The sequence below is a fragment of the Anolis carolinensis genome, chromosome 2, assembly GCF_035594765.1.
Source record: "Anolis carolinensis isolate JA03-04 chromosome 2, rAnoCar3.1.pri, whole genome shotgun sequence".
Classification (NCBI taxonomy): domain Eukaryota; kingdom Metazoa; phylum Chordata; class Lepidosauria; order Squamata; family Dactyloidae; genus Anolis; species Anolis carolinensis.
This window is the reverse complement of record NC_085842.1, coordinates 296,972,201-296,999,601: the sequence shown is the minus strand read 5'-3', so window position 1 is coordinate 296,999,601 and position 27,401 is coordinate 296,972,201. Positions and strand designations below refer to the sequence as shown.

General features: G+C 42.8%; 2 protein-coding genes across 2 annotated transcripts; both read right to left on the bottom strand.

Annotated features, from left to right (window-relative positions):
• Positions 1-1,633: 1,633 nt before the first annotated feature.
• On the bottom strand, positions 1,634-10,802 carry mcidas (multiciliate differentiation and DNA synthesis associated cell cycle protein). The gene is made up of 5 exons (XM_008102785.3): positions 10,668-10,802; positions 9,751-9,823; positions 6,895-7,112; positions 5,131-5,241; positions 1,634-4,044 (listed from the first exon to the last, which is right to left on the bottom strand). The coding sequence occupies exons 1-5, from the start codon at positions 10,734-10,736 to the stop codon at positions 3,625-3,627; spliced, it is 891 nt and encodes a 296-aa protein (XP_008100992.2). The 5' UTR covers positions 10,737-10,802; the 3' UTR covers positions 1,634-3,624.
• A 10,295-nt stretch (positions 10,803-21,097) lies between these two features.
• ccno (cyclin O) lies at positions 21,098-26,447 on the bottom strand. Its single transcript, XM_003216211.3, has 3 exons — positions 26,133-26,447; positions 23,553-23,738; positions 21,098-22,002 (listed from the first exon to the last, which is right to left on the bottom strand). Exons 1-3 carry the CDS (start codon positions 26,415-26,417, stop codon positions 21,523-21,525), a joined length of 951 nt encoding a protein of 316 aa, XP_003216259.2. The 5' UTR covers positions 26,418-26,447; the 3' UTR covers positions 21,098-21,522.
• Positions 26,448-27,401: the final 954 nt, after the last annotated feature.

Sequence of the window (27,401 nt, the reverse complement as noted above, 5' to 3'; positions counted from 1 at the left end):
CATCCAACACAATTACATTCAGTTGCTGATGATAAAGCATGGAAGATATTGCGACTGTCAAGTTCTACTTATGAGGTTGGTTGGTCATCTGTCTAGCAATTGAAAGCCATAAAGTTGAGAACTGAATTAAGGTAAGTTGTAAGCTACAGTTACATTAATTCATATTTCTTTAACTATGCATTATCCATACAAATGAACTAAATTAGATTTTTGAACTGAATTTTTGCATAACATAAATGGTTGAAATGACTGCCCCACAAATCTTATGATGGATGTTAAGGAGACAAAATGTGACTTGCATTTCTTCTTACGACTGCTGCTTTCTTTGACCTAGTTATTATGAATAGTTACCTAGGTTTACCCATCCATAACTTTCATACTTATACAGACACTCCCCAAGTTACAAACATCCAGCTTACATATGACTAATAGATAGGAACAGGGGATGAGACAACTTTTCATGGGCAAAAGGTATCTTTGCTGAAGTGTAATGATGGTGACACTTAGTGCCACAATTGTTACCCACCCACCCACCCCACACACACACACACACACACACACACACACACACACACACACACACACTTCATCAGGTATGTGACAAACTGGGAGAAGGAGATCCAGTCTGCCAGTAGCTGGACAATGGATGAATGATGTCAAGTCAGGAGGGATGACTAGTTAAGTATATTAGCTAAGTGACTGATATTGGATTTTGTGCTATGTTTGAGTCCTAGTTTTGGGGGGAAGATGTAATATAAATAAAGTGAAGAGGAGAAAGAATGTCATATTTCTTGGAAGAGAGACAGGATGCGAATATGCACAATGAAAATAAACCTTTTAACAGCTTATTGCTTACACTAACTAAATACACAATACACATGGACACTACTGCTAAATATCCTACAGTAAAGAGTAAATACGATGGTGGAGAAGGGCTGGAGAAACACATCCATATTTGTGGGACCAGTATTCGTCGTTTCATTTAGCCATGTCTGATAAAATACTGTATGTCATCTCCAGGCATTTTCTAGGTCCTATATGATATTCTTGAGCCTGATTTTTTTAAAATTGTGTCAGAAACTACTTGAGAACATAATGAAACGTAATGAAAGTTGCTTGTGGTGTGAGAGAATTGGTCGTCTATAAAGATGTTGCTCAGGGGACGCCCAGATGTGTTTCCATCCTGCAGGGAGGCTTCTCTCATGTCCCCCCATAGGAAGCTAGGGCTGACAGATGGAAGCTTCAGGTCAGCAGTTTAGCCAGCTCAACTTTAACCCATTGCACCACCATGGCCCCAGCTTGAGCCAGATGACTTTCATTTCATTAGGGTTCACTATTATTCATAGTTTGGCATATCCACACAAAGTCCAGGAGCGTCTCCTCTATAAGGATATGAAGTTCATACTGCATATCATATTATGAAATAAGGGCAGCATCCTGACCCCAACCTCTTACACTCTTATGCATCTTGAAACGAATGCAACTGTCTATTTATTTATATTATTTACATTTCACTTTTCACCCAAATGGGACTCAAAGCTGTTCTAAATTGCTCCAACTAAGCATTTATGATTCATACCACCACAGTGGGACAAACATCTTCAGCTTCTTGTTTATTAATCACACTTTCATATTGCCAACACAAGTAGTTTTATTATTTTAAAGTGCTTAAATTTTCACAGTAATTTATATAAAATTATTTTAAACACAGCAAAAATGTAACAAAAATGAGTTTGTGTCTTCATAATTTAATGTCTGCAGTGCAGGCACACCTCAGTTAATTAAGCTGCTGACAAAGAAGCTCCTTTTTGCAAAAGTTGTTTTTAGTCCTTGTTCTCTAACTAGACTTCTTTTAGCAGCATCAACACTGAGAAGATGGTGGAGGAGCCTTTCAGTGATGGATTGCAACATATTAAAGAAGCATAGATCTTTTCAAATATACCAAAATGAAGAGTGGAGACTGGTAAATGGAAAAAAAATCATCCCTGGATGAATTTTGGGAGAACTTTCAATTTATCTCTAAGTGGTTCAAAAAAATGGTTACTGATATAAATATTCCCTGATCTGATCATTTCATTTCACTTGAGCATGTTAAGTTTAGATATAAAAATTGCTGAAACACGTTGAACTACTCTTTTTTCTGGTATAATAACCTATCCCCATTCTTTCCATTTTGTTTTTTTTTTATCTCTGATACCAAATTTTCTGTTAAAAAACGAATGCCCAGGAACACACAGACATCATTAACTGAGGTATGTCAGTACAGCATTTACTCCTTCATTGTTATCTTCCTTCTAATAAGTGTCAGTTTAAAAAATCAACAAAAACCAAGCCAGATTCTACACCATCAATTGCACTATTGTGACATAAGCATCTAACATAAATTATATATGCTACATGAAATATTTCTACATAGGTCAGTGGTTGAATATATGTTTCCCAAGGGGCCACTTACAAAGTATACAAGATAGATGGACTGCTGGTATAATTCATTCGAAAGCACTTCTACATCTGTACATGAGGTCTGTGGCCCAGAAAGGAGAGGAGAAATTAAAAGCATCGCCATACGAACACTTGGATGCTTCTGCTCAATCTCATTCAAGTTTCAATGAGGTGTGAATACAATGATGCAAACCAATTACTATCCTTGTTCCAGTTTAGTAATAAAAACTAGCCAATACAATAAACCATCCAATTTTAAAAAACATTTTTTAAATCTAAGCAAACACTTTCTATGAATCTCTAAGTCATCCAGCATGGCTCTATGGTCAACTTCTGGTTGGAGGAAGTTGGTCATAGAAGAGCCTTGGAGGACCTAGAAATTTCCAGAAGAAGATATTAATTGAACCCACAAATAATCAACTCTATAAAAGTTAAACCCACAAATGTGGAGGGACAACTGTACACACAAATATTATAGAATAGCATAAGTGTAACACACAACAGTGTACATAGCACAGTTTTGTAAACTTTCTGGTATCATTACAATTGGACATAGAGCAGCATCTTAGTCTCCCAGATTTATATTTTAAAAATATTAATATTAATATTAATATTTTAAAAATATTTTAATAGAATACAGATAGCAAAAAACCTGTACCATTTAAAATTTGATCCATTTTAATAATAAAATAGTCTGAGTCATATCTATATAAACATTTAAAACAAGATGACTTATAAGAAAGGCTACCCCCCTTCTTTGTTTTCTCCACTAATACATTCATTCTCTTCTCATTAACCACCAGAAAAAAGAGCTCCACATAGAAAATGTTGCTGTTATCTCATTCCATTACATGCTCTGCCTGCATATGTTGCCAGGTTCAATCCATAGGATCTCCAAACCCCCTGTTTGAAATCCCAAGGAATTGTTGCCAGTTGGAGCTGACAATGGGAGTCTTAAATGAACCAATGGGCTGATATAACATAAGGCAGCATCTTATGATCCTAAGCCAGACAGCTCTTTTTCTAAAGCTTTAGCTTTCATCCAATTATCTGTAACTTGTCAATAAGTAGTACACAACATGAGATGCCTTGGCAGCTCTTATCCCAGGCATTCGTGGAGATTTGGGAAGAAGTAGCTGGAAAGTGAGGCAAGTGTAGTTAGCTGATTGCTTGGTCCTTAAATCAGCTAGGTACCCATCTGAATTTATAACCCCCAGTAGCTGTCCTGACAGTAAATGCATTGCCTTGAGGAAAAGCCAGCGTCCGGATATTACAATGCTCTTGGATGGATGTCCTGAAAGAGACCCCTTCCTCCAGTTCGCTGCCACTCAAGTCCAGGGAGCTGTGGCTGCTGCGTGTCTGTAATCCCTGGAAGGATCCATACATGTGGATGGCTTCATTCTCCCCACGAGGGCGCTTCGGGCTTCTGTCCTCAATGGACTGCAGGGCTGCATTGCATTTGTCGGATATCTCTCGCAAAATTTCGTTCACTTCCATGGCACCTTCTTGCTCAGCAACAGAAACATGCGGGAGGCTTCTCTTGTTGGGGCCGTTGGTGAGCAAAACATCTGGGCTGTCTTTGCACTGGGGAATCATCAGCTTCTACCAAGCAACAAAAAGTGAGACATTTACTGTTCATCCAACATACATGCAATATGGAGAAAATGCAGTTTTCTCATGGTTTTTCTTCTTTACACAGCTCTAAGGGTGCATCTGCAGAATTAATGCAGTTTGACACCACTTTAACTGCTATGGCTCAGTGTTATGGAATCCTGGGATTTATAGTTTCAACACTCTTTGGCACAGAAAGGCTAAAGACCTTGTAAAACTACTAATACAGTACAGTCTCACTTATCCAACACTTGCTTATCCAACATTCTGGATTATCCAATGCATTTTTGTAGTCAATGTTTTCAATACATCGTGATATTTTGGTGCTAAATTCATAAATACAGTAATTACTACATAGCATTACTGCATATTGAACTACTTTTTCTGTCAAATTTGTTGTATAACATGATGTTTTGGTGCTTAATTTGTAAAATCATAACCTAATTTGATGTTTAATAGGCTTTTCCTTAATCCCTCATTATCCAACATATTTGCTTATCCAACATTCTGCCGGCCTGTTTATGTTGGATAAGTGAGACCATGATTCCATAGCACCAAACCATGGCAGTTTAAGTGGTGTCGAACTGCATTAAGTGTCCTTAGCAGAAAGGTCTGTTTGTATTTTTGAGCATTTTTTCCCCAACCGCTCCTTCATCAATGAAAGTGCAACTGTACCCAATTAAGAAATTAATTCAGTGATTTTTGCATGCTTTTCCCCCCAATGTAGTGAACATTTTTTCTATTTTACAGAACAGAACGCCAACTCAGAAATGTACAGATTTCAGATACAAATTGTATCCCATTTCATGTTCAGTCCAGGAGATAGGAAATTAGGAAAGCAATTTTTATTTGGTTTTTAAAAATTATTATTATTTAAGAAGCATGCTTCTCACACGGTCCTAGCATGATTTTAAGCAACAGCACCATCTACAGAGTTAAATGTAACAATATAATTGTACAGGGTGAAAGAGAGTGAATTTCCATCATCACGATACAACAGCATCAGGGTTCAAGTTGATGGTTACCATTGCCAAACCCACAAGACGGAGTGACACAGAAAAATATGTTAGCACCTACATCCAGCACAGAGGCAAGCTGTTTTGCTTGGCTGGCCAGTTCCTTCAGCTGGATATTATTTTCTTTCAAGGAAGCAATCTCTTCCTGCTTTTGGGTCAGGGTCACTTGAAGCTGTTGAGAGATCAACACAGTCAGTGTGAAATATACATCCAGGGGAAATCAAAAGAACACATTTGACCTATGATGTTGACCCTTGCAACTACCAGCCACAATTTGTGATCTGCCAAATACTTAACCGCTCTCCTGTTTTTATTCATGCAGACAGATATCTCTTTCCTGATATCAGGTCCCTGGGAGGCCAGCATACAGGCTGAGTATCTTTCAACCAGAATCCCAAAATTGGTCCCAATAACGGGTGGCTGGAATAGGGACACCTTTGCTTTCTAGTCATTCAATGTACACAAACCTTGTTTCATGTGTACACTGTGTATACAACTGTCTTCAGGCTATGTGTAGAAGATACATAGGAAACATACATTAATTTTGTGTTTAGATTTGGATCTCATCTCCAAAGTACCTCATTATGTGTGTGCAAGTACTCTAAAATCTGGAAAAAGTCAAAACATTCAACACTTCTGGTACAGAGCATTTAAAATAAGGATCCTCAACCTCTATATAACCATCTTTAGCCAAAGGGGGGGGGGGTTAGGGGTTCAACCCCCTGCCCAAATTTTCAAGTTTAAAAAAAAACTGGTTTACTCATGAATTTTAACTGATTAACCAAATCCCCATGAGTGTCCACTGAAGTTTATCATTGGAGACTGATTTCTAAATTATTTTGCATTATGGAACTACTCTTCATAATTTGCTAAAAATAAAAATAAAAATCAACCCCTCCCCCTGAATTTTTTTCTGGCTATGGTCCTGCTTGGTAGGTAGGACAAATGTTTTTCTTGCCAACTTTTCTGAATGGGTGAATTATAATCTGTTCCTAAATATGAAAAATGTACTAGCTTCACCTGAGCATATATATCATCTATGGTTCACTTCACCAGAAACAACTTGTGTTTAATCAACTGTTCCTTCAGAAAGTATAACTTTGCTCTTAACACAGGGGACCTTTGGCCCTCCAGATGTTTTAGATTAAAATAGCCACAATTTCTTGCCATTGGCCATACTGGGTGGGATGGATGGTTTTTTTTTTTGTTTTTTTTTCGTGTCAGGAGCAACCGGAATTGCTTCTGGAGTGAGAGAATTGGCCATCTACAAGGACATTGCCCAGGGGACACCCAGATGTTTTGATGTTTTACCATCCTTGTGGGAGGCTTCTTTCATGTCCCCGCTTGGAGCTAGAGCTGATAGAGGGAGCTCATCCACGCTCTCCCCGTGTGGGATTCGAACCTGGATGGTAACTGTAGGCCAAATACTGGAGAGCCCAATGTAGACACCCAAGGCTATTTTTTTTAGCTGTTGGGGAACTTAGAGGTCAAAAATGCCCCCAAAATACCCTGGGAATTTTTGCCATGTTTTGAGGTCCCCTAGAGCCATTTTAGGTCCAAAAAACCTGAAAGTGACTAGAAATCACTTCTACTTTTGAAAAAAAGGTTCCCCCAGGTCTCCCAATGGAATAATATAACCTTTAGCCTCCCATAGCTGCTTGGTCTTGACACAAGACGAACAATTATGACTCTTAATTCCGTTTGAATATAATAATCTGGTCCCAAATTAGTGTGCCATTCAGCTTATTTCCAGGCAATGCAACAAAGGTATCTACAGCGAAGTGGGTTCTCAGGGTGCTCTAAATGCCATTTTCTGCTTTTGTACCTGATTGTTTTCTACAAGTGCATTCCCTAGTGCTTTCTGGTTATGATCGGCCAAATCCTTCCAGTACTGCTCAGTAGAAGAGATGTTTTCTCTATTTGTCTGTGAAGCAGGATCAACCTGAGAAGGCTGCTGGAGGCAAGGGCTGAATGGGCCATCATCATCCACAGGAAAAGAGAAATCATCAGAGTCTATCAGAGGAGGCATCAGCGAGGAAGAATCTAGGGAGACCAATAGGAATCAAATTATATGGCTGAGCAGAATTATTCTTGTGATTGATGTATACGCAAAATATTTTTGGTGCTGAAAACCGAAGTAGACATGAAACAGAAAATTAGAGATTGGAATTTGCTAGGTTTCGTTTAAACTATAGTAGAAAGGATAATAAATAAATAATAAATAAATAAACTTTATTTCTAGTCCGCCCTATCTCCCTAAAGGGACTTAGGGCGGTTAACATATGTATAAAACAGCAAGCATTCCATGCCACAACTAAGGTAAAGGTAAAGGTTTCCCCTGACGTTAAGTCCAGTCATGTCTGACTCTGGGGGTTGGTGCTCATCTCCATTTCTAAGCCAAAGAGCCGGTATTGTCTGTAGACACCTCCAAGGTCATGTGGCCAGCATGACTGCATGGAGCGCCGTTACCTTCCCGCCGGAGTGGTACCTATTGATCTACTCACATTGGCATGTTTTCGAACTGCTAGGTTGGCAGAAGCTGGAGCTAACAGCGGGCGCTCACTCCGCTCCCGGGATTTGAACCTGGGACCTTTCAGTCTGCAAGTTCAGCAGCTCAGTGCTTTAACACACTTCGCCACCGGGGCTCCTATGCCACAACTACATCGCTTAATATCAAAAAATAAAAAATAACAATAACATACTTAGTATAATAAAAATTCCAGATCAGAAAGAACAATGAATTTAAGCATAACAATTAAACCAGTAACACAACTTGTGACAGGGGTGGGATCGAGAGCAGGGCCTCCTCCGCTGACCGAAGTGCCCAAGATGGTCTATATAAGGAAATGCGATTTGACAAATAGCCTGGCCCTGAACTATTTAGGGCTTTTAGGTAATGACCAGCACTTTGCATTTAGCTTGGAAATGGACCAGCAGCCAGGGAATGAGTTCCTGGGTTGGGGACATGACGAGGAATGAATAATGTCATTGACCCATGTGAAAAGCAAGACCAGTCCACCAGACCAGCTCAAAAATACTCTTCCCAAGGGATATATAGTCATTCCAGCAAGCTGAAACCATCTGAGATGAGATATGAAATAGTCATTTCTGCAAATGAACAGCTACCACTTTTTTCATCTTCCCTCCCCATCTCTTTTTCCTTTCCTTTCCTTTCATGTCATGTATTTTTAGATTATAATAGCAAGGACTGTCTTTTATTGAATGTAAACAAGTTACAAAGGGAGCCATTCCAGCTACAAAGTGAGATGCAATAATTTAATACTTTAAATAAATAATACAACAGAACAAGATATGAGCAAGATTAAGAGAAGGAATTTTAATATTTTCCTAATATGTATCACCCATTTGCCATACTGCTATTATCTGTGGGACTCCCCCATCCTCATGCAGAACCAATAACTGGCTAGGGGAAAATGGTTTCAAGTCAACAGAGTAGCAAAGAGGACACAACACTGCATCCCTAGACAGTTTCCTCCCAGTCGCTAGCGGTTTTTTTCCCTTAGAATAAGCTATCAGAATCCTAAATCTCCCATATCTCATTTGCTTGGAAATATCAAAGGAAGTCCCATCAAAATTAATGAACACATCTGGAGAAATGCCTTTAGAGAATGATGAACTCAACCCCTCTTCTACAGATACACACAATAACCATCTCATTATTTCAATGGTATGTATTTGTTAATTTGCTTTTGTGTTGTATTCATAAGTTAAATAAACCCTTAAAATTAACATGTCTAAGAAATGCTGAGTAGAGCAGTGTGTTATACTCTCCATTTTTTCCATTGGAGGACTATATATGTGATTTAAGATTATATAGGTACAAATGATTTTAATATGCTTAATCTTATGACCATGTCTTTTAATATATGAGTTTGAACAGCTTCATGTCTTAGAATCATAGAGTTGGAAGAGACCTCGTGGGCCATCCAGTCCAAGCCCACTCTGCCAAGAAGCAGGATAATCGCATTCAAAGCACCCCCAACAGATGGCCATCCAGCCTCTGCTTAAAAGCCTCCAAAGAAGGAGCCTCCACCACAGTCCAGCGGAGAGAGTTCCACTGCCAAACAGCTCTCACTGTGAGGAAGTTCTTCCTAATGTTCAGGTGGAATCTCCTTTCCTGTAGTTTAAGGCCATTGTTCCGCATCCTAGTTTCCAGGGCAGCAGAAAACAAACTTGCTCTCTCTTACCTCTTACCTGTCTTACCTGTTTATTTTAACTGTAGGAGCTGTGGTGGCAAAATGGGTTAAACCTTTGTTCTGTCTGAACTGCTGACTTGAAGATTGGTGGTTCGAATCCCTGCAAGATAGTAACACACCCAGGCATCCTGCAGGGGGCTTCTCTCCTGTCCCCACATAAACTAGGGCAGACAGATGGGAGCTCACCCCATCTTGTGGATTTGAACCACCAACCTTCTAGCTATCAGGTGTCTCAATATGCTGGATCTCATCAGTCATCAGAAGTTGGGCTGGAATGTTTATCTGGACTATTTTTTTACCAACTATGCACAGCACCCAGCAACCTTTTCATTTACTTCCACCAAGACTCTTCTGATCTCACTGACCCTGGTGATCCTTAATTCTTTTTACTCACCTACCCAAGCCACCTTCCTCTCCCCATCTAACTGCTGTGAGATTTTGAGCAAAATTATGCTTATGCGTACCTGATATGAAGCTATCCACGGCATCGCGAAACTCTTGGAAATCAAATTCCGGCTCAGGCTGCAAGCAAACGCTCTGAAATATATCCAAGAGAAAAGTGGGAATTAGAGAAATTCTTGCCTGGAATCCTCTTGTTGTGCCTTCTGCAGATCGTTGTGTCAATGTTCCGTTGCATCTTGTGTTGTGCCTTCAAGTCGTCGCAGATTTATGGAACTCCTATCATGGGACTTTCTTTGGAAATATTCTTTCAGAAGTGGGTTTGGTTTGCCTTTGCTCTTCCTCTGAGGTTGAGCGAGTCTGACTTCGGCTGAATCTTCACTGCAAACATCCCTTTAACTGCTATAGAATCCTCAGAGTTGTAGTTTTACAAGATCCTTAGCCTCCTCTGTCAAAGAGTGTTGGTGACTCACCAAACTACAGATCCGAACCCACTTTAACTGCCATGGTGCAATGGTTATGAAATCCTGGAGTTTGTAGTTTGCACTATTTGACAGAGAAAGCTAAGAACCTTTATAAAACTACAACTCCCACAATGCCACAACATTGAGCCATGGCAGTTAAATGGGTCCCAAACCACATTAGATTCAACCTTGATCGAGGTTACCTGTGACTACGCAAGGATGTAAAGTCCGCTCTCCAGAATCCTAAGGGGCATCTATACTGTCAAATTGATGCAGTTTGACACCCCTTTAACTGCCCTGATTCTATGCTATGGAATCCTGGGAATTATAGTTTTACAAGACATTTAGCCTTCCCTGCCAGACTGCTAGTATCTCACCAAACTACAACTTTCATGATGCTGCAGCATTGAGCCAGGGCAGCTGAAGGGGTATCAAACTGCATTAATTCGACAGTATAGTTGCTCTTCTTCTAAGGCTGAGAGTCCAAGGCTCAAACTACATATTCCACTTGGTCTCACCTGGATATCAATGGGCCAAGCCAGGCGAGGGAAGCTGCAAGCTTGCAGCGCCATGGCACAGGAGCCCATCAAGAAGGCAGCAGCCAGCCAAGGAGAGATCCCTGCAGAAAAGTCAGAACAGACTGGAGCTTTCAAGTATCCCTTTAAGGCTCTGGGCGGGAACTCACTGGCCAGCCGCACGAGCCAATCATATTCCTTGGAGTTGGGCTTGCCTACAGTCCTGATGAAGAATCCACCTGGCCTCATTTAGCTTGATTCTTTGGAGAGGAAAACTTCTTGGCATGGGAAGGTGCCCCAAGAGGCTGCCAGGTAAGAAGTTTCATGCACTGCCTACGCACTCTTGTGGCTAGTCACCAGGGCTGCATCTACACCATGAAATTAGTGCATTTTGGCACCACTTTGACTGCCATGCCCCACTGCTATGGAATCCTGGAAATTATAATTTTACAAGGTCTCCAGCGTCTTCTGCCAAATAGATCTGATGCCTCGCCAAACTACAACTCCCATGATTCTATAGTATAAAGCCATAGCAGGTAAAGTTCTGTCAAACTGCATCAGTTCTACAGGGTAGAATGATGTACATCAAGTAGACATAGCCTGTTGCTTGAGCTGCAGATGGGACTCCATCCAAAATATAACTCTGGATGCTGTTGAGACCACCAGTAGACTTGTATCTTCCATAATCCTACATTGATCCCAACTGTGACTTGCTGTAGCTTCACTTCAGTCGGCCCATGGGCACACAAACTGAAGCACAAAGTAGCTGCACGCAATAACATCCTGCGGAAACTGACTGGCAGCGCATGGGGAGCAGACCCACAAGTAATAAGAACATCAGCCCTGGCCTTGTCTTTCTCAACTGCAGAGTATGCCTGTCCTGTTTGGCACAAGTCTGCCCATGCAAAGCAGGTGGACATAGCACTGAATGAAACATGCAGAATAATCACAGGATGCCTTAAACCTATACCTGTTGATAAACTCTACAAGTTAGCAGGCATTGCCCCTCCTGACGTGCGATGGGAAGTTGCTGCTAACAGTGAGAGAGAAAAGGTCGAACATTGTGAAAGCCACCCACTGCATGGCTATCAGCTTCCTCCCACCAGACTCAAATCAAGGAAGGGCTTCATGAGAACCACCACTCCTCTTGACGTTCCTCCAGCAGCAGCAAGGGTGTCCCTCTGGGCAGCTAAACCTGGCAATTCTAACTGGATGGCCCCCCATGAGGGTCTTCCTCCAGGGGCAAACCAGGAATGGGCAACTTGGAAGACCCTGAACAGACTCAGAAGTGGAGTGGGCAGATCTAAAGACAACTTGGCAAGGTGGCACTACCTGGAGGAATCCTCCACCTTGTGTGACTGTGGAGCTGAACAAACAACTCAGCATATGTATGCTTGCCCACAATGCCCTGCCTCATGTACGGAGGAGGAGTTGTTTAAAGCTACAGACAATGCGGTTGCTGTTGCCCGCTTTTGGTCCAAAACTATTTAGTTGCTTGTGATTTCTTTTTTTCTTATTATTTCCATTATTTGAAATGTATTTGTTGTACAATGCTTTTGACACGAAATAAATAAACTCTGCAATCCTAAGCCATCCTAAGGAATGAGAAGCTTATTCCTTCGCATCACACGTAAGTTTCTGCTGGTTAAGGATTTTACTCCTACTCTGCTATATTTTGGTGGAATTGCCCCAAATGAGGGTTATTTTGAGCCTAACAGGAGCCCCCAGTGGTGCAGCGGGTTGAACCACTGAGCCGCTGAACTTGCTGACCGAAATGTTGGCGGTTCGAATACAGGGAGTGGGATGAGTTCCCACTGTCAGCCCCAGCTTCTGCCAACCCAGCAGTTCGAAAACATGTGAATGTGAGTATGGTGGGAAGGTAATGGCGCTACATGCAGTCATGCCGGCCACATGACCTTGAAGGTGTCTATGGACAACACTGGCTCTTCAGTTTAGAAATTGATATGAGCACCAACCCCCAGAGTAGGACACGACTAGACTTAATATCAGGGGTAACCTTTACCTTGAGCCTAACAGCTCAGATTCCCCAACAATTAGGACCCAGCACCTTGAATAGATCCCTAAAAGTTCAGATTCATTATTATCCTGAAATGGAAGTCACAGTGGCCAGTTTTCCTTTGCCCTACCCCAACTGTCCTAAGTCTTTCGTTTTCCAGATGTTTTGTGTTTCAGCTCTCAGAATCTGTGGCCTGTGACCAAAAATAGCTGGATGGTCCAAGATTAAACAAAACCCCACTGCCTTTTTCCATAATCTTGGTCCCATTCACACTACAGACTTAGAGTTCTATGATTCCACTTTAACTTTCATGGTTCCATCCTTCGATCGGCTCATTAGGGAGGGGCATTTGGAAATCTGAGGCAGATGACTCCAGTACCTCCCCAAACTATACATCCCATGATTCCATAGGATGTGACTATGACAACTGAAGTGGAATAGCACCAGATCCATGTGATCTTGGATGTTAAGCAGAGGTGACCCTGATTAGTACCTGGATGGGAGACAGTTAACACATACCAAGTATTACAGACTATCTTTCAGAGGAAGGGACTGACAAAATCACTCTGAGAATTCCTTTATGAAAGTCATACGTTTGCCGAAAGTCAACAGGAGACTTGAAGGTACACACACAGAGTATTATACAGGCAGTCCCCGAGTTATAAACACCTGACTTACAAACGACTCATGATTAAGAATTGAAGACAGACAACAGGAAATGAGAGAAATCAACTCATCCGAAGGGAAAATCACTTCTGAAAGTGTTATCATAGTGTGTCTTGTAAATGTGTCTCCACTGAAGCTTTATCACCAATCCTTGTTTCCACAACAAGCAAGATGGTTCAAAATCCAGTTATCACAGGGACAGAAAGTGAGGTGAAATCTTCTGAGCAGGGGCACAGGCAGCAAAATAAACACCACAGGGGTGTTAACTCTTCCCTGTGCTACTCAAAGCTTTAAAAGATATATTTTTGGCTGAAAGCACACTTAAGAAATGTACCTGTTCCAACTTATAAACCAACCTAGAACAAACCTACAGAACTTATCTTGTTGGTGACTGCCTGTCGTTTTGCAATGTGAATGGCTCTCCAGGACCCTTTTACACCACACAATTATAGCACTATGATGCCACTATAAGTATCCTTGATTTTTTTTTCCATGTTAGGAGCAACTTGAGAAACTGCAAGGCTATTCAATGCTGATCAAAGTGATAAATTGCAGCATTCACACTTGCCTCCACCAGACAGGAGTTCTTTCTCTCACCCTGGACCTTCCACAGATATATAAACCCCACTTGCCTAGTTTCCAACAGACCTCACAAACTCTGAGGATGCCTGCCATAGATGTAGGTGAAACGACAGGGAGAATGCTTCTGGAGCATAGGCATGCAGCTCAGAAAACTCACAGCAACACAAGGAAGGTTATGTTTGTTGACAGGCTTTGAATTACCTGTGGAATTGGAGAAATTCTAGCAACCTCCTGCTGAAAGATTGAGGTGCAGTCAGCTAAATCTTGCCAATCGATGGTTGGAAAGGCTGTTGAAGGAAAGGACAGGTCAGTGGAAGAAGTAACCGGGGATGCTGTAAAAGGTTGAATGAACTCATCTGGCCATGAGATAGATGAGAAAGCATGCAAGGAAAGAGTGAGTTAAATTTGTCAAGAGAAAAACAAGTGTTATATACAATAATACTCAAGAGTAATGTATTCCAAATTAATTTTTCTAGGGTAATTATTACCCTTTGGTTTCTGCAGTTCAAATTTATCTTAGAAATTGTCCATCACTGGCCAAGAGATCTATCTAAAAGGTCATTTTGGAACTCCATCCCCATCATCCTTGGCCTATCTTGCAGGGGCTGCTGGGAGCTGCAGTGCAAAAACAGCAGGAAACTCCCAAAGGTTCTTCATTCTTGATTATGTTGTATTATATTACCTTGAATGAAAGGCTGATTATTGTCTTTGCAAAAGGATGGTTATGATGTATTAGTTAAGAAGTAGTTAATATATGAATTTTTTTTAAAAGTTACATATCCAAAAATTTAGGTAGATTTCAAGTCAAACTCACCTATATCTATAGAATCCAAAGGGGGATCATTATAAATGGCGATGGGATTGCTTCTAGGTTGGATCTTCCGTGAGACCTGCAAGTAAAACAGATTAAAATCTCAAGGCCATCTGTCTGTATGGAAGGAAGTCTCATTGCACTCCATGGGTTTTGCCCCTGAGTAAACATGTTGCAAAGACTGAACTACATAGCCTTTTACACACTGGCAGCTTTTGTGATATCTGAGTCATTGATTGGGATAAAGAGCCATGGTAGTGCAATGGCTGGAACCTTGTGCCGGCTGGACTGCTGACCTGAAGGTTGCCGGTTTGAATCTGCGAGACAGGGTGGGCTCCCATCTGTCAGCTCTAGCTTGAGGAGATATGATGAGAGAAGCCTCCCAGAAGGATGGTAACACATCTGGCTGTCCCCTGGGTAACATCTCGGTAGACGGCCAATTCTCTCACACCAGAAGTGACTTGCAATATGTTCTCAAATCGTTGTCGAAGGCTTTCATAGCTGGTCCAGGCTGTATGGCTATGTTCCAGAAGTATTCTCATGGGGAGATGGTGGCGGGGTATAAATAAAGTTTTGTTATTATTATTATTATTATTATTATTATTATTATTATTATTATTATTATTATTATGTTTCACCCACATCTATGGCAGGCACCCTCAGAGGTTGTGAGGATGCCTACCATAGATGTGGGCAAAATGTCAGGAGAGAATACTTCTGGAACATGGCCATACAGCCCGAAAAACATACAACAACCCTGTTCTCAAGTCGCTTCTGACACACACACAAAATTGTGCTGTAAGATTATCTATGGTTCAGGAGCTGAAAATTATTTCTCAAAAAATAGATAAAACTCCTAAAGGTAAGTTGCCAGGGTTTCAAGATGCTCAGGAAATTAAAGCCTGTTATCATAGAAAGCTTTCTCTAATATTAGATGAGTGATAGTGATGATTGTGGGAGCTCTGTATATGCTCAGACACAGGGCTTGGATCAATTCCCATTTTCCTGTGGCTGGATAGGGAATAGTAGTTAGAGTGGTGGCAAACTATGGGCAAACTTGAGCCCTCCCTCCAGGTGTTTTGGACTTCAACTCCCACAATTCCTAACAGCCTACCGGCTGTTAGGAATTGTGGGAGTTGAAGTCCAAAACACCTGGAGGGAGGGCTCAAGTTTGCCCATAGTTTGCCACCACCCTAATTACTATCGGCTGTTAGGAATTGTGGGAGTTGAAGTCCAAAACACCTGCCTGTTCTAGATGCACCCAGAGAAGGTGGGCTTCTCCACCTGATGCTTTCCCCGGTGATGGACGCACCTTCCTCTCTCCTTTGCCCGGCTTTTTGCCCACCAGCCTCTGGGCCAGATCCTGCACCCGGTTGGGACAGAGGTCGCCACAGGCTTGTCTGCCGTTGCCTCCGCTGTTACTGCGATGGCTCTGCATGGCTTTCCCTCGCCTGCGGCCAGGACAGTTGGGCTGGGCTGGAGCGGAGCTGGGAAGAGGGAAAGCCGGGGGCGAAGGCGGGCCCTGGAGCCTCTCCTCCGCCTTGGCAAGCAGGCAAAGGGGCCAGCCTGGCAACCCAACCCCGTCCCTCCTTCCCTCCCCTCTGCCCGCATCAGGCTCTCGCACCGAATTGCGCCTTTTCCCTGCACATTGGCGCCGCCGCCAACCGACGGGGCTTTGGGCTTAAGTCTCCAATCCCAATCCCCTTTGTGTCGGGGATCCCTCTCCCCCACCCCTTGAAAGACTCCGCTTCCAGGATGCAAAGGTGAGGATGCCTCCTTTCCATCTTTCCCCTGCTATTCACACCTGGAGTTAGCAGAACACCTGCAGCTTTACTCCAGGGCGCATCCACACTGCAGTTTGGCACCACTTTGATAACTGCTCCATGCCATGGAATTGTAGCTGAGTTGCTGTGAGTTTTCCGAGCCTGATGTTCCATAGGCATTTTCTCCTGACGTTTCGCCTGCATCTGTGGCAGGCATCCCTAGAGGTTTATTTATTTACTTATTTATCTCTGGTGGCAGGAGCCTCCGATGGCCTAGGGGATAAAAGTCTCGTGACTTGCTGACCTGAAAGCTGCCAGGTTCGAATCCCACCCGGGGAGAGCGCGGATGAGCTCCCTCTTTCAGCTCCAGCTCCAGCACCATGCAGGGACATAAGAGAGGCCTCCCACAAGGATGGTAAAACATCAAAAAACATCCGGGCGTCCCCTGGGCAACGTCCTTGCAGATGGCCAATTCTCTCACTCCAGAAGCAACTCCGGTGTCTCCTGACACGAAAAAAAAAACCTCTGATGGCACAGTGTGTTAAAGCGCTGAACTGCTGAACTTGCAGACCGAAAGGTCCCAGGTTCAAATCCGGGGAGGGGAGTGAGCGCCCGCTGTTAGCCCCAGCTCCTGCCAACCTAGCAGTTCGAAAACATGCAAATGTGAGTAGATCAATAGGTACCGCTCTGGCAGGAAGGTAACGGCGCTCCATGCAGTCATGCCAGCCACATGACCTGGAGATGTCTATGGACAACGCTGGCTCTTCGGCTTAGAAATGGAGATGAGCACCAACCCCCAGAGTCAGACACAAATTGGACTTAACGTCAGGGGAAAACCTTTACCTTACCATATTTATATCTCACCTTTCTCTACCGCTGGGGGGGGGGGGGGGGACTCAAGGCGGCTTACAAATGGCACTACATAGTGCCTAAAGCGCAAAAACATGAAATAAATTAAATTAAAATTCAACATACATAAAAACATAATTAAAATACAGTCCAATGTTAAAACACATCATCCAAAAAGCAAAGGTCTAAGGCCATTCCAAAGCCAATTGCTCAATTTCAAGTAAACGTATTGAACAATATGACTTCTCCGAGGTCTTCCCCCAAAGCCAGGTTTTAACTCCCTTTCTGAAGGCCAGGAGGGAGAGGGCTGACCTAATGTCGCTTAGGCGGGAGTTCCACAACTGAGGAGAAATCACTGAGAAGGCCCTATCTCTCAGCTCCACCAACTGGACTTGCAAAGGAGGTGGGACTGAGAGCAGGGCCTCCCAGAGACAATTTTAAGCTCCGAGGCAGTTCATAGAGGGAGATACATTCAGACAGGTAGACTGGGCCGGAACCCAGTTTGTGAATAAAGAGGTTGTGAATAAAGAACAATATTCAGAATACAGAGAAATTCCAGACATGAACCAATCAGGGCCAGCTAACACCTCCCAACAAAGGATTCCCCCAGGCAGTTAACAGGCAGACCTTGAAGCTGAAAGGCTATTCAATGTTAATCAAGGTGGACAATTGAAACATTCACACCTGCCTCAAACAGACGAGTTCTTTCTCCCACAGATATATAAACTCCACCTGCATAGTTTCCAACATACCTCATAACCTCTGAGGATGCCTGCCATAGATGCAGGTGAAATGTCAGGATAAAATGTTTCTGGAACATGGCCATACAGCCTCATCAAACTACAATCCCCAGGATTCCATAGCATTGAGCCATGGCAGTTAAAGTCATGCTCAACCGCACTATTTCTACCATGTAAATCAGTGGTTCCCAGCCTTTTTTTTTTTAACCAGGAACCACTTGACCAGGGACCACTCTCCAACATTAGTACCAAAAGCAGTGGTTCTCAACCTGTGGTTCCCCAGGTGTTTTGGCCTACAACTCCCAGAAATCCCAGCCAGCTTACCAGCTGTTAGGATTTCTGGGAGTTGAAGGCCAAAACATCTGGGGACCCACAGGATGAGATCCACTGACCAAAAGGGTTATGAGTCAGATTTTGGTCAACTTTAGATTCAATTTGGTTATTTAGGGTGCTGATTCAGAAAATTGCATTGGATAGACCACATCAGCTCTAGTTTCTGACACAGAACAAATGCCATCCAGTAGTCACCATCTGCTCACTCATAGTAAACCATATTTAATAATCTACAGCTGATGCCATCTATCCAATGCAATTTTCTGAATCAGCACCCCAAATAACCCTAGGAACAGGCCTAAGAATGAAGACACTGAGAAAAAAAAATTGGTTGGGCTATATTATTATCTGTAGTAGTAACATTGAGGCCACGGGCCATATTTTAGTTCTTGCAGACCACTGATGGTCCACGGACTACAGGTTGAGAACCACTGATTTAAATCTCTCCCTCAAACTACCTAGGCTCTAATAATGAAATAGCAAGGCTGCCTCTGAACATATGCAGAGCACCTCGCCCTGCCATTCACACCCAGCACTAGCATAGCACCTGCAGGTTTACAGGAAAAGAAATCCCAGAGAATTAGATTAGTTCCCTTAAATAAAATACATCCATGATGAGAGCTTTAAAAGCATCCTTAAGTTCAAGGTAGTTGTTGCTGTGATGGTGGTGTGCCCTCAAGATGTTTCCAACCTATGGAGGTCCGACCACATGGGATTCTTGGCGAGATTGGTTCAGAAGAGGCATGCAGTTGTCTTTGTCAAAAGTTGAGTTTGGCTGGCCAAGGTCATCCAATGGGTTTCATGGCCAAATAGGATTCGAACTCTGGTCTCCACAATCACAATCCAATACTCAAACCACTACATCATACTGAATGAACATTTCTTGATTTGCTTAAGGGCTGTTATTGTTGGCTATCTGGAGAACACATACAGAAAAGGCAGAAGGTTTGAAATAGTAGAGAGGAATAGTAGTACCAGGGAATAACTTTTAAAATGTTTCCTTCTGAAAAAAAATCTCATGTAAAGAGAAAACCAGCAAAAGAGGGAAGGAACGTGTTTTGCCTTGATTCGCTAGTTTTTAACTTTCAGAAGTTTATTTTGTTTGTTGATTTGTTTCAATGTGGAGAGCATTTGGAATGAGTCTACCACTTTGTGTTTATGCTTTTTAATGTACATATAGTTCAGAAGACTGGTTTTGGGGCAGTTTAAATATAATAAAAGGGGATGTATGTCAGAGCATTAGCTCTAAGACAAAGCTAGATATTTGACATGCTTACTAAGCAGATAACAATATACACCCCAGAATATTTATTCTTTTTTGTGTGCATTCTTTAGGGATTCTAAAATGCCTTGAAATTTGTAGACAGCAATCCCGTCTTCAGTCCCCAGGTGGCAGACTTGCCTACTCATAGATTTTAGTCAACTTGAAATAACTGGATTACTGTGAGTTTGAAATAAGCTTTCTTCTCCCAATCAACATGGGCCATGTAGTGAACCGACCAGACCCATCAGTCACATAATCAATGTGCCATGGAGATCAAGTAGCCATTTTAATTATCCTATAGTGTATCAAGAAGGGGAGCACAAAAAGAAAATTTTCACCTTCAGCGGGTTGCTGTGAGTTTTCTGGGCTGTATAGCCATGTTCCAGAAGCATTCTCTCCTGACATGTTTCCCACATCTATGGAGGTTTATATATCTGTGGGAGAAAGAACTCTTTGTCTGTTGGAGGCCAGCGTGAATGTTGTAATTCATCACCTTGATTAGCAGACAACAGACAAAGACTTCTTTCTCGCACCCTGGACCTTCCACAGACATATAAACTTCCCTTGCTTAGTTTCCAATATACCTCACAACCTCTGAGGATGCCTGCCATAGATGTGGGGAAAATGTCAGGAGAGAATGCTTCTGGAACATGGTCATACAGCCCGGAATACTCACAGCAACCCAGTGATTCCAGCTATGAAAGCCTTCAACAAGAAATTTTCACCTTCAAATCCTAGATGTGTCTTTTCATATTAATTAGATACTAGAAGGAAGAAGAATTTGAATTCAGATCATGTCTGAGTAGGGATAGACTGAGAGGACAGCAAACTCACTTTTTTTCCTAATACTAAACCTTTTTGGTCTTAAATGCTTTACCTGTTGCACTATATAAGTAAAAATGTGATTTTTCTATTTTACACTTTCCTAACATACCACTTGTGGGCTATGGAATTATAAAATGCTTAAAGTCCAAATTAGAAATTCTAAACGTATGTCCTCTTACAATACAGGAACACAGAAGCCTTGAGATAGTCGGTATTACAGAAACATTATTATAACTGGTCAGACTATTTGTCCATTGTGCTCTGTTATTTTCTCTGGTAACAGTGAGTATCAGACAAAACTATATGAGTCTACACTGCCATATAATCCAGTTCAAAACAGATAATCTGGATTTTACATGGCAGTGATTTTACATGGCCTAAATTGCGAGTCTGCTGTAGTTGTAGTTATGATCCTAAAGCTACAATAATAAATATATGTCTTAGGTAACATGAACCCTGAGCACAGAGAGACTTACTTCTGAGACAGAACCAGTTGTTTTCTACTGGTTACAAGTAGAAAACTACAAGATTATGTAATTAGTACAATTTCTCATGAGAGTGAACTGAAAATAATACAACACGCTTTTGCAAATTATTGATAAAACTTTATTAGATAAACGGCTTAGTAATAAACTATAATCTCAATAAATAAGTACAGGCAGAATATATACATTGTTTACAACTCGTCTATTATTTAAAATTATATTAGTGCAATATACAACAAGTCTACTGTGCAAAATAGAATCTGAAATGATGTTCAAAGGTTAGAGAAGCCATTGTTTATTATATTTTAAACCAGTATTATAGCTTCCACTACTAATATAAACACCATGTAAAACTTGTTGAAAAAACTATTTAGTAAAAGTATAAAATAAATACTGTTACTTTAGAGGTATTACAAATGATCCTTCTATACATGCATTGGCAAAAAGACCAAAAAACCCTTCCAAATGCATGTTCACACACAGAGCTTCAAGTATTTTTTTTTTGCTTGTTTGGTGAGTTAACTCATTTTTCTAAATGCAGACACTGATCTGAAATCTCAGGGGGTAGCACTAGAGGCAAAGAATCCTCATTCAAAGACACCAGTAAATGCAGCTTGTCCAGACAATCTTGCATTACTCCCTCAGGATAGTCACTTAACTTCAAGTCCAGTGGTTTCTGATGCTGCAACATCTGGTCAGCCAGTCCCAAGCAGCAAATTGCCAACAAGGAAGGCATATATTTGTTAAAAGCATAGTCAGCCAGGCTAAGTTCAGCCACACCTTTTGCCAAAGTTTTGGCACAGCTGGCCTCCCAGGCATCAGACTCACAAGACTCTATCCGCATATGAGTGAAGTAGTCCAAGAAGAAACTGATGGTAGGGGCTGACAGGTTAAAGTGGAGCTTGCTCAGAATGATGCACTCCAGGTTGCAGAGCTGTTGGTGAGAGAAAGTGTCGCAGCAAAGGGCCAGGAGCTGTTTCACTTTGGGTGGGTGCACTTCCACCTGAAAAACACACAGGCATCAACACATAGACACAACTCTGTAAACATAAAACAATCCTCAAAACTATCTCTAAATTGTATACATGCTACTAATTGTTATTACATTAAAATCAAAGGCGAAACATTTCTAATTGTCTTTGCTTTTATCAGTATCTCTGTTTCCAAAGTAGCTGTGTTCCTGGGCATTACTTCCTTAATGGAAAACTGGGTACCAGAGGCACAAAAACATGGAAAGAATAGGAATAAGTTTCTACACTAGAAAACATAAAAGAAGTTTAACATGTTTCAATGATGTATTCAAAACTAACAAAACCACACATCGGAAATGAAATCACTAGATTATGTAGGCCATGCGCAAACAAAAGATGCGAAAACTTTAGAGCAGGCGGGGGCAAACTTTGGCCCTTCAAGTGCTTTGGACTTCAACTCCCACAAGTCCTAATAGGCTGTTAGAAATTGTGGGAGTTGAAGTCCAAAACACCTGAAGGGCCAAAGTTTGCCCATGTCTGCTTTAGAGACTACTTGAGAAAACTTTTACAAAATACATTCAGAGATTCCCCCTTACCCTTTCACCAGCCTCCATCTTACTTATCATTTCTATGTTGGTGGGCAACCTCATAGATCTGTCTGCTCTATCATGCTAATAGTAGTTGATAGGCTTCTCAGTTTCCTCTATTTCTCTCTGCTTTGTTGTCCGTGTATGATCAATAAGGGATTCTGGAGGTAGCTGCTGTTTAGTTGTCTTTTGCTGGCAGGCACACACGGACAGCTACAGTAGGTTTGGTCACAGCAAAATCCCATCATTTCACGATTTAAGCTTTATTACATTGTTTACTGCATCCATGCTGCTACATGGCACTGAGAGATCCTGAGATATACTGACTTAAAGAATGTCATGGGAGGAAAATTGTCCATCCTTTCCTTCTCCAGGTAGTATCCATAATCAATGAAAAGCCACACGAGAATCAAGAAAATCTTGATCACGGATGGAACAGAGTACAGGAAATTTATCTGAATGTTTAAAATGTATGTATGTTAGGATCCAAGCCTTATTTTGGGGGTAATTCCCAGCAGCCCTTCATGCCTCATCCCACTTTGTTCAAGACAGTCCTTGGTCCCAAAAGAGGCATTTCTGCGGAGATGGTAGATGCAGGTGTTATGAGCAGGCAGGAAACTTTCCTTCCATTAACGTCTTTATCTTAGAATCCAGATCCTGAATTGATCAGGTATACAAGAACCAAGTCCGAAATCTAATTGTTAGTCCAACCCAATGTAAACCCACAGAATCAATGGAAACTTGTTAAGCCATCACTTATGTAAGTGTAGTTGATTCAAAGAGTCTTTGACAATAAGAGCTAACCATTCAATTGAGGCAAAAATAAAGTAGAATAATTTATACTCAGGCTTCTTTGAGGTCTCCGAATCACTGTGTTTTAATCAGATATTTTCCTTCCCTGCAGCCAAGTTTTAATAAAGTTTGTCCTTCACTTTTAACAGCATCAAATTCAAGTCATAATCCTACAATAGGGAAGACTTGTTAAATTCTGCTACCTGTTTGCAAGAGATTAAGAGTGAGGTGACCCCTAAGAGCTGGAAGCAGTCTGCAGCCACTGGGGTGGTGGTGAGGAAGCGGTCGAGAGTGTTCACAGCCAGGCACAAGGATTCAAAAGAGAAGCCAAAGTGCTTATGCACTGGAATGAGCCAGCTGATCAGTTTGCACCGGGCCTCTGCAGTTACCTGGGAAAACAAGACAAAACAAGACGGAGATATAATAGCAAAACAGTGAAATCTAAGCTCCTTCCACACAGCTGAATAAAATCCCACATTATCTGAACTGGAATATATGTCAGTGGGGACTCAGATAACCCAGTTCAAAGCAGATCTTGTGGGATTTTCTGCCTTGATATTCTGGGTTATATGGCTGTATGGAAGGGCCCCTAGAAGCAGCCTCTTATGTGTTATGAATAATGAGAACCAAATTGTTAGTAAGAAATTACTTCCAAGACTTGAGACATTTACTTTGCTACTTTGAATGCGATTTCCTGCTTTTTGGCAGGGGGTTGGACTGGATGGCCCATGAGGTCTCTTCCAACTCTACTATTCTATGATTCTAGATTCTATTCAATAAAGATTCTTTGCATATGTCAAAAATGGTAAAGTAACTCCAGATCCTGAGATTACAAAGCCACCCATTCCGTACTCTTCAGCACTAGCTAACTTAATTTGCACAAAGTAAGTGAAAATATAGGAAATTCGAAACAGCATGCACACAGCTTTACCAACATCTCATATGCATTTGATTTTCAATCACTTCCTGCTCAAAATGTTAATGGGAATGAAATGTGCCAGGAGTAGAATACAATCACAAAGGGGTGGAGCCACCAGTGGTGCAGTGGGTTAAACCGCTGAATTGCTGAACTTGCTAACCGAAAGGTCGGTGGTTTGAATTCAAGAAGTGGGGTGAGCTCCTGCTGTTAGCTCCAGCTTCTGCCAACCTAGCAGTTCAAAAACATGCAAATGTGAGTAGATCAATAGGTACTGCTTGGGCGGGAAGGTAATGGTGCTCCATGCAGTCATGCCAGCCAAATGACCTTGGGGGTGTCTATGGACAACGCCAACTCTTCAGCTTAGAAATTGAGATAAGCATCAACCCCCAGAGTCGGACAAAACTAGACTTAATGTCAGGGGAAAACCTTCACCTTTACCTTTACAGCTGGACAATGATACAATTCTATGTAGAAACTGACCAAGGCATAGAGGAAACTGCAGCACTTGTGATGAAAATGATAATGCCGGATCTGAGGTGCTTCCTCAGAAGACCATGGCGACTCTGACATGGCTCTGGGGTGGAGTGGTTTCTAAGGCTCCCATCTACACAGACCCTTTAAAGCAGTTTCAAAACAGTGGTTTTGTTGTGCTGATTTTTTTTGTGTCAGGAGCAACTTGAGTCGCTTCTGGAGTGAGAGAATTGGCCGTCTGCAAGGACGTTGCCCAGGGGACGCCCGGATGTTTTTGATGTTTTTACCATCCTTGTGGGAGGCTTCTCTCATGTCCCCGCATGGAGCTGGAGCTGATAGAGGGTGGGATTCGAACCTGGCAGCCTTGGTCAGCAACCCAACCTTCAAGTCACAAGGCTTTAATCCACTGTGCCACCGGGGGCTGATGATTACATAGGAAACCTCTGGAACCAGCTTCAGTTTACACAAACTGCGGAAGCTCAATGCAAGCTGATCAGCTGGCTCATTCCTGGCTTCTCTTTTGAATCCTTGTGCCTGGCTGTAAACACTCTGGCCCTTTTCCTCAGGACTATCCCAGTGGCTGCAGACTGCTTCTAGCTTTTAGGGGTCACCTCACTCTTAATTTATTTATTTATTTTATTTACAGTATTTATACCCTGAAGGGGACTCAGGGCGGATCACATTATATACATATAGGGCAAACATTCAATGCCCATGTACACATAGAACCGAGACAGAGACAGACGCAGAGGCAATTTTTAACCTTCTCATGAGGGGATGTTCGATTCTGGCCACAGTGGGGAGCAGCTCCTTCATCATCCACTGTGACTGCACTTCCTCATTCCAATGTCGTAGATTAGTTAAATTTGCCTCCCCACTTTATAAGTGGTACCTTATTTCCTACTTGATAGATGCAACTATCTTTTGGGTTGCTAGGTCAGCAACGAGCAGGGGCTTTTTTTTTTTTAATTGACGGGTGCTCACCCCGCCACAGGCTGGCCTTGAACTCATGACCTCATGGTCAGAGTGATTTATTGCAGCAGGCTGCTTCACCAGCCTGCGCCACAGCCCGGCCCCGAAATCTGCAGTTACAATTCCCACTCGGCTGAGAGGGGGAAAAGGAAGAGGCCTGAGGCTGTTAGGAATTGTGGGAGTTGGAGTCCAAAACACCTGGAGGGCTGAAGTTTTCCCATGCCTTTTCCAGTTACTTGTTCCAAGAGGCAGGGCAGGAGGACCAAGCAGACAGGGCCGCTGCCCATCCAAAGAAGGGGAAGATAGAAGAGAAAGCCCGTCCTGAAGAGTGGGAAGAACACTCTAAGAAAGTTATCTGCACATTTCCCGGGAAGGAGAGTGCGGCAAAGCCGGGGGAGCCCCTCCTTCGGTCCCTGCTTACTTGGGGCTGGAGGGCGAGCGGGTCCCGCGGCTGGAAGCGCTCCTCCAGAGCCTTTCGGAAGCGGTACCAGCTGGGCCCGTATTCGCGGAAGGCCTGCCGCTCCAGAGGGGCGAGGGCCCGGCCACGGAGGGGAGAGGAGAGCCGCTCCCTCGGCGGGCTCCTCCGCTTGACCGGGGCGCGGGGCTCCTCCGGGCCGGGCCCGGGCCTCCTCTCCGCGGGGGTCGCGTCCTCCTCGGCCCTGCGCCGCTTGCAAGGGCGCTGCTGGCTGGCAAGGCGGGCCACCATCTCCGCCTCTCTCTCTCTCTCTCTCTCCCTTCCTTCCTCCTTTGCTCCCTTCGGCCTCGCAGCCGGGCTGTTATATGCCCAAGGGCCCCGCCTCCCGCCCACTTTCCCCTCTTCCCGGCCAAAGAACCGCTCTCCCTGCCGCCGAACAACATACAACGTATCGAAAAAAGGTATATATTTTTGGCCTCAAGGAAGGAGAGGAGCTCCTGTTGTGTTGCCTCCATCTCGCTTCCACTGTAGGGCAACACAGTAACAGAAGTCCCATCGCTTTTCTATCCAAGGCGCGTTGTCGTGAGGACGATATTGTGGATATATACTACCATTACTGTACATGGAGCCCCGGTGGCGAAGTGTGTTAAAGCACTGAGCTGCTGAACTTGCAGACCAAAAGGTCCCAGGTTCAAATCCCGGGAGCGGAGTGCGCGCCCGCTATTAGCTCCAGCTCCTGCCAACCTAGCAGTTCGAAAACATGCCAATGTGAGTAGATCAATAGGTACCGCTCCAGCGGGAAGGTAACGGCGCTCCATGCAGTCACGCTGGCCACATGACCTTGGAGGTGTCTACGGACAACGCGGGCTCTTTGGCTTAGAAATGGAGATGAGCACCAACCCCCAGAGTCAGACATGACTGGACTTAACATCAGGGGAAAACCTTTACCTTACTGTACATGGTGCTTTAAAATAGTTTGGTTGGTTGCATACTGCAAGTCGCTTCTGGTGTGAGAGAATCACACTTCTACAAAGACGTCCAGGGGACACTAGGATGTATTGCAATCCCACAGGGAGGCTTCTCTCATGTCACCCAGTGAATGTGGCCAATAATAATAATAATAATAATAATAATAATAATAATAATAATAATAATAATAATAATAATAACAGGAAAAACTCAGCCGCTATCAGGACCTCAAGATTGAACTTCAAAGACTGGCAGAAACCAGTGCAGGTGGTCCCAGTGGGTGCCAAAAGATCTCAGCCAGCATTT

Bases quoted from the DNA above. Each gene is read 5' to 3' on its own strand.
- mcidas (XM_008102785.3), bottom strand. From the start codon at position 10,736: ATGGGCTCCTGTGCCATGGCGCTGCAAGCTTGCAGCTTCCCTCGCCTG. The intron at 9,824-10,667 runs GTGAGACCAAGT...GATATATTTCAG, and splicing joins CTTGGCCCATTGATATCCAG to AGCGTTTGCTTGCAGCCTGA. The intron at 5,242-6,894 runs GTACAAAAGCAG...ATCTCTCAACAG, and splicing joins CACTTGTAGAAAACAATCAG to CTTCAAGTGACCCTGACCCA.
- ccno (XM_003216211.3), bottom strand. From the start codon at position 26,417: ATGGTGGCCCGCCTTGCCAGCCAGCAGCGCCCTTGCAAGCGGCGCAGG. The intron at 23,739-26,132 runs GTAAGCAGGGAC...TTGTTTTCCCAG, and splicing joins CGCTCGCCCTCCAGCCCCAA to GTAACTGCAGAGGCCCGGTG. The intron at 22,003-23,552 runs GTAGCAGAATTT...TGTGTTTTTCAG, and splicing joins TCTTAATCTCTTGCAAACAG to GTGGAAGTGCACCCACCCAA.